Here is a 7,238-nt window from a genome sequence, read left to right on the forward strand (position 1 = left end):
TCTGAGGGAGCAGAGAGCGGGGTGGAAGCACGCCTAGAGCGTAGATGAGGAGTTTTGAGTCCCAGTCCACTGGCTCCACCATGCTTCTCTTCTCCTGCTGGCAACTCCCACCCCCATTCCAGCACTTGGACCCCTTCCCGCTCCTCCCTCGGCCCCTCCCTGGGCCCGCCCATGGTCTCCCACCCAACTTGGGACTGCGTCATAAACATACCCAGACCTGGGTTTGAAGTAGTGTAAAAGCAGACGAGGAGAAAGAAGGTGCTGCGAGGGCTAGTGCTATCTTCTCTTCCAGCCTGCAGCCTCGGACACTGATTCGAGCAGCGCCTTACCGCGCAGCCCAAGATTCACCATGGTGAAAATTGCTTTCAACACACCCACCGCGGTGCAAAAAGAGGAGGCACAGCAAGACGTGGAGGCCCTTGTAAGCCATAAGGTCCGAGCTCAAATCCTGACTGGCAAGGTAGCAGTCCCCACTCCACCCCTGACTGCCTGCTAGGGTTGGGAAGGCGGGATGCGGGTGGTTTGGGGGGAAGGAAGGGGAAAGGTGGAAAAGGACAAAATGAAAGCTGCCCCGCAGTTCCTGTGTTCCCTAGGCTGTGCTCTCTTGCGCTCTCAGTTGGGTTTGTCTGGTCGCCCCCATTCTGTCTATTCGCACCACCTTCCGTTTGCGTTGCTCCACACCCTTTAGCATCTCTGCGTGTCGCGCTACGTTCCGTGGGTCTCAACTCACGTTGTACATCGTGGAGGGATATTGGAGGGAGTGTGAGGAGAACTCTTGGGACCCGATGTCACTTTCTTCTGGGGAACGTGTGGGCGGCTAGAGATCAAAGAGAGGCACGTCACTCAGTCAGCTCCGGGGGCACACACATCTTCCATAGGGGCGGAGCGGACACGCAGGGTGAGCAAGGACACGGGATTTAACTCTTTCTTTCCTCTTGACGTGTATGAAGTTCTATGAATCTAAGTCTTTCTAGGATCCCTGAGTGTTTGTGGAGGTGGGGCAGAGGGCAAAGGGCAGCTTTGACTCGGTGCAGTATGGGTTGGGGCAATTGTGTGTCTGTGCCCGCCCGTGTATATTTTCAGTTTCTCCCTGGTCATAGGCAGCGTAAAGCATTTGGTAAAGAAGCTATCAACGCTGAAGTTGGACTTAATTAGACTTTGAGATGTTCACTGTGCCCTCTTACTGCAAGAGCCTTATATGTTTTCGGAGTGGCGTTTCCTAGAGAAAACATTTGTCTTCCGTAAAATAAATTTTGAGGGTTTTTGTTTTTGTCATTTTCTTTTTAGTACAGTACTTCCTTTTTGAGCGATATCCTCTCTGCCCACCCTCCCGCATAGGAAGATCTGAAGCAAGTCCGACCTTGTAATTTAATCTTCTAGCATTACCAGGAACTGGGGGAATTTTCCCCAAAAAAATGTTAACCATTGTTTATTTAGTCCGATTTCTACTTCCTTTAAACAGCTAACATTGTCAGTGTTTGTAAACTACTCATTTTGCTCACAAAAATTTCGCTGTTAAAAGGCACAATCGTATTTTTTTTTTCTTGTTGTATAAAATCTGTGCAGTGTTGGAGCTTGCAGATCTGCCCTAACTTGTCTTGCTCTCTTTGTAAAGTTTAAACTTTTGTGTTCAGAGTGAAGATTTAAAAAGATCTTTGAGGGAAATGAGAATCTATGTAGTAAAACTGATTATGCACACAATGTGAAAAGCTAATGAGCTTTTGCAGAATTTTTATAGCGGAAACTTTCAATAGTTAACCCAGCAATCAAACTAGCTGATGTGTATTACACATTTCAGAACCCAAAAACACCCCCTTGCATTGTTGAGGTTTTGATTAAGTGATAGAAGGTCAAATATGTAATTGTCCTACTTACTTTATAAGGGAAATATCGCCAGATTTTTTGGTAGTTAAATACAGCCACACAATAACCCTTTTCTCTCCCTCATCACGACAAACTCCATGACTTGTTGAATTCAGTAATGTGCAAGCAATACTTTTACCAGGCCTGAGGTTTTATGAGGAATAAACAAAAATGAGCATACACACTGTGATTATATTTCTTCATTAGGTGTTGAAGTTCCCACAGGATCCTGACCTGATCAGTATAAGATACTGATTTAATAGTACTTGGCACATTGTATTGTGATGTATTGATCAGCTCATCAGAAATTGAACACAACAGAATAATATGTCAGAGCTTGTGTACGATGACTTTAAAATACAGTTAAGAGGGAAATGAGCTATGATAAGTGACAGCCCCTACCACACTGAAGTCTGGCAAATTTAAATGGAAAAAAAAATCCTTATTCCTAGTCCATTCATCCATCCATGGGCACTTACATTCTTTCCATATCTTGCCTACTATGGTGGGAAATTTTATGAAATTGATACTCTAATACTTAGATCTTGCTTAATAATAAAATCCCTGAAATGAAATTGCAGTGCAGATTGCTCTTCTCGTATCTCAGTGACAAGGAAAAAAATAAATTAATTCCTTTGAGAATTTCAAACTAAGTCATTTTTCTGACTTATAGGCAAGTCACTTCATTTTTCTGGACCTCAATTTAATCATCTAAAGTATAATTTCTAAACCCCTAGCTCTAGATTACAACGATTCACAATCATAATTTATAGCTTTTGTAGTGTTAATCTTAGGTTAAGTTTTAACAAAATAATTTTAAATTTCTGAAATGTATTGGGACAAGAAAAAGCCCTCAAGGCCTATAGAGTATTAATGCAGGGTTTGAACTTAAATAAATGTAGCTAAGAAAATGTGAATACCAAATTTCTTTGAATTTTAAAGAGAAATCATTTGTTGAAGCCATTTATGAAATGATTGCCTCTCCTTAGAATCTGTGTATTTGCTTTCACCAAATTAATTGAAGTTTAATTAGCATTAAGTAGTTATGGAAAAGAGCTAATGGCCTGAAAGACTAAAACAATTCTACTTACATACCAGTCTGAATGATTTACCCTCTGATTATCAGAGAATAGATTTGCTGACTTCATTCATTCTACCCTTCAGTAATACTGCTATTTAGGGCATATTGTGACATAAAAGAACGGCATTGGAGGGCCCCTTGGTCCACTGCCCTGAGACGAGCACAGTGTTAATTAGTTACTTGTTTGCTTTGGATTCCTTTGTTCCAATTACTAAGCAAATTATGAATTTAACAGAATATTACAGTCACTCTTACTCACACACTTTGTGCCTAGTACTTTAAATGTAGTGTTTGGCTCAGAATTTAAAAAACATTTTTTCATTCAAGGAATACACAGCCAAAGAATATTGGGTGATATTTGGAAGCCTAATTTCTCATTAAAATTAAGAATATTATAAAATATATCTCATCTTCAATATTTTAATTTCTAAAATAGGGGGAAATGGTATATATCTACTTTATAGACCTCCTTCCTATAAAGGTTGATTTTCAAAAAACAGCTTTTTGAAAATTAGTTAATAAACCAAAGGGTATTAATTCACCATTAATTTGTCAAACAAATTGATGTACAAAAATTACTAAAGAAACAATTGTATTCTGGAAAGTTTGTGATTATATCACTCTACAAGGTCCAAAAGTAATGGTTTCCATTTATTTAAAGAGGATAACTTATTGCATAAATGAATGGTTATTTTCAGCTGATTTTAGAAGTGTATACTTTGAAATAACTTTATATCTATATTTGGATTTGGAAATGCCAGAAAAAGGTTATTATAAACTGGAGATTTTCACATCTAGTAAACATCAGAAAGTGTCTTGAAATAATTTTAGGCTAGGGTGAATTAACATCTTTTTAAAATATCTTGGGTTTCAGGGGAGGTCAATTATACACAAAAGCAACTAAGTCTCTAAAAGCACAATCTGTTTATTTTTGTTTTTGCTTTTGCTTTTTAATAAATAGGAACTCCGAGTTGCTGTCAAGGAAAAAGAAGGCTCCTCTGGGAGATGCATGCTTGCTCTCTTAGGCCTTTCATTCATCTTGGCAGGACTTATTGTTGGTGGAGCCTGCATTTACAAGTACTTCATGCCCAAGGTAATATTAATGAAAGTTATTATCTTTTGGATTACTAATTGCTGTACATTTAGTGGAAACAAATAATTCTTTGGTGGTTATCAGAGAAATGAAGATTTAGCAGAAGTTTTCAAATTACCTTTTAGTATAAAATTGATTTGTCTTCATGGTGATAATTATAAGCAGTAATCCTCGGCATGATAAACAACAGTACAGTGAACTGAAATGAGTTTGAGAAGTGATTCAAATGTCACGTTAGTGAGTGTTAGAAAGTTTTGATTCTCCCTTTTTGTCTTTTAGAGTACCATCTACCGTGGAGAGATGTGCTTCTTTGATTCTGAGGCCCCTGCAAATTCCCTCCAAGGAGGAGAGCCCTACTTCCTGCCTGTGACAGAAGAGGCTGACATTCGTGAGGATGACAACATCGCAATTATTGATGTGCCTGTTCCCAGTTTCTCTGATAGTGACCCTGCAGCAATTATTCACGACTTTGAAAAGGTGAGTTTCTCATTCTTATAGGTGTTTCTGAATTTTCTTCTTATCCTTAGTTTATTGGTAAGTATTAAATCTGTTCATAAATGTACAACTTTTTGCAGCAAAGCCTTTTTCATTATTTTGCTATTGAATAGACATTAATTGATTTTGAAAGGTTGTAACTGCTTGTCCTAATGGTCGTTGGAAAATTTGCAGCATTGATACTCTTTATATCATACCTAATATTTTCCCCCTCCCCTACAGGGCATGACTGCTTACCTGGACTTGCTGCTGGGGAAATGCTATCTGATGCCCCTCAATACCTCCATTGTTATGCCTCCAAAGAATCTGGTGGAGCTCTTTGGCAAACTGGAAGTATGTATTTTGGATATCAACTTTTTATATAAGCATTTCCAAATAATATTGCTTCTTCATTTTAAAGATTAATGATTTGAGCCAAAACGTTCCATTTCACTGAAATAATTTTTAAATAAAAAATATTCTGTGAACTTAAAACTGCTCTAAAAATAAAGTCTATCTTCTATAGGTGAGAATTTAAATAGTGTTTTTAAGAATTTTTCATTTCAGTCTCTTAAAAAATTTGTTTTAGAGTGGCAAATACCTGCCTCATACCTACGTGGTTCGTGAAGACCTGGTTGCTGTGGAGGAGATTCGTGATGTTAGTAAGCTTGGCATATTTATTTATCAACTTTGCAACAACCGCAAGTCCTTCCGGCTTCGTAGAAGAGATCTCTTGCTGGGTAGGCAATTTATTTCTTCCTTCACCCTATGTTATTGAGACAGTGAAGGAGAATAGGGGTGGAGTATGGGAAAAGTAGACAGCAAACCTATATATATGTTTATTTATACAAAAATGAAAAAGCCACTTTGTGCATTTCCTCACAGGTTTCAACAAACGTGCCATCGATAAGTGCTGGAAGATTAGACATTTCCCCAACGAATTTATTGTTGAGACTAAGATCTGTCAAGAGTAAGAGACAACAGAAAATGAGTATACTTAGTAATAGGAAGTCAGAGATTTACAATATGACTTCAGCTTTAAAGTGTGTGGGATACTCAAGATATTTACTCATGCATTTACTCTATGGCCTATATTTAAAAAAAAAAAAAGGGAAAAAATAACCCCTACTAACCACTGCAAGCTCTTGTCAATTTTTAATTTAATTTTAATTGCTTATTGTTTGAAAGTGAAATGAAATAATTCTTATGTTTTTCTTTTGAATTTATAGGGTTTAGATTTTTGAAAGCAGCATGAATGTGTCAGCTAACACCCTGACCATGAATTTCATCCTTTGTGTGTATGCGTGTGTGTGTGTGTGTGTGTGTGTGTGTGTGTGTTTAGGTAATCTCTTTAATCATATGGTAGATTATGTTCTAAATTTAAAATATTTAAAATTGTTTTTGACATTTTCGTGTAAAAAGTCAAATTGCTTAACATTGTTAAGTTTCATTTTGCTTTTCATTTTGTGCAACTTTTTGGAATTTAGAAATTACATCTTAGCATTTCTGTTAAGTGCTCTGTAATAGATCTGACTTATATGTAAAAAAATTTATAAAGAAGTCATTATCACTAATGCAATGATTTTTTTCTCGCTGATAACTGTATTGTGAATTCCACAAAACTATGTACGTGCTGAATGCTATAAGGAATTTAGGTTGTATGAATTCTACAACCCTATAATAAATTTTACCATATTCAACTACTGGTTCTCATTTGAAGGATACTTAATATGAATAACTAACATTATTTATTTAGCTTTGGTATACCTGCAATAAATCTAAAATTATGAGCCTAGCTTTGCCTTTACTCCTACCTCTACATATTTATATTTTATAATCTCGTATTTTACCCCTCTTTGATATTATATCAATTACTTTTTTATAAAGACCACATAATTGGCTTACATGTAAATTCCACTATTTGTTAAGAGCCTTCAGGTCCATAGCAATTTTTAACATTTAATGTACTTTCTTTTTCATAAAAATATAAACAATCAGATACAGCTGTAATAGGTCACTAAGAACTAACCTTGGATAAGATGTTGATGACTTTTAATAATTTCACATGCTGTGATCTCTACTCTAAGAATATAAACTCCATACAAAGGGTGCCAGTACTTTAAACTCCTCCTCTTGTGTTAGGTTAAAAATTGTTCCTGATATCACTGGTCACCTGCTGGTAGTGATTGTTGATTAATTTTGGTAGCCAAAACGGTATCCAGTCAAATCCATAGCCCTAAATACTCTCTTAAAAAAATACATTGACTAAATATTTTTCAAGAATTTAGAAATAAAGCAATAACACAAAGCTTTAAAATGGGAAAAAAAGATGCAATAATTAGAAAATAATAACAGTAGCTGAAAAATTCAGTTCTTAATAGAGAATGAAAATATTCAGAAGGAATTTGATAAAATTATACAACCATTCCTTGTATAAAAGCATAAAAATTAGGAAAAGTGAAATATGGTTTTTACATATTTATCTTAAATAATCAGCATCATGACTAAAGATGATATTCAAGAAAGGATGCTGGTTATTGTAGCTATTCAACCTTATTTTAGACATTCTGGTCAATGCAATAATAAGTGAAACAAATAACAAGTTTCAATTTTTAAAAGGTAATGAAATTATGTTTATTACCCCCATAGGATTTTTATATATAAAACACTAGTGGGTTAATTGAAAGCTCGGAAAATCAATGAGAAGATTCAGTATAATATAAACAA

At 36.2% G+C, this 7,238-nt stretch overlaps 1 protein-coding gene across 3 annotated transcripts; it reads left to right on the plus strand.

Annotated features, from left to right (window-relative positions):
* Window positions 1-207: 207 nt before the first annotated feature.
* On the plus strand, window positions 208-6,200 carry ITM2A (integral membrane protein 2A). 3 transcript variants are annotated; one of them, XM_057718474.1, is made up of 6 exons: window positions 208-460; window positions 3,906-4,037; window positions 4,317-4,514; window positions 4,755-4,865; window positions 5,101-5,251; window positions 5,397-6,199. In XM_057718474.1, exons 1-6 carry the CDS (start codon window positions 350-352, stop codon window positions 5,483-5,485), a joined length of 792 nt encoding a protein of 263 aa, XP_057574457.1. In that variant the 5' UTR covers window positions 208-349; the 3' UTR covers window positions 5,486-6,199. The 3 variants fall into 3 exon arrangements, with proteins under 3 accessions (XP_057574457.1, XP_057574456.1, XP_057574459.1); XM_057718473.1 differs by having other exon boundaries at window positions 217-463; window positions 5,397-6,200; XM_057718476.1 differs by having other exon boundaries at window positions 217-433; window positions 5,397-6,200.
* The last annotated feature ends 1,038 nt before the right edge of the window (window positions 6,201-7,238 follow it).

Source organism: Hippopotamus amphibius, chromosome X (assembly GCF_030028045.1).
Source record: "Hippopotamus amphibius kiboko isolate mHipAmp2 chromosome X, mHipAmp2.hap2, whole genome shotgun sequence".
NCBI lineage: Eukaryota > Metazoa > Chordata > Mammalia > Artiodactyla > Hippopotamidae > Hippopotamus > Hippopotamus amphibius.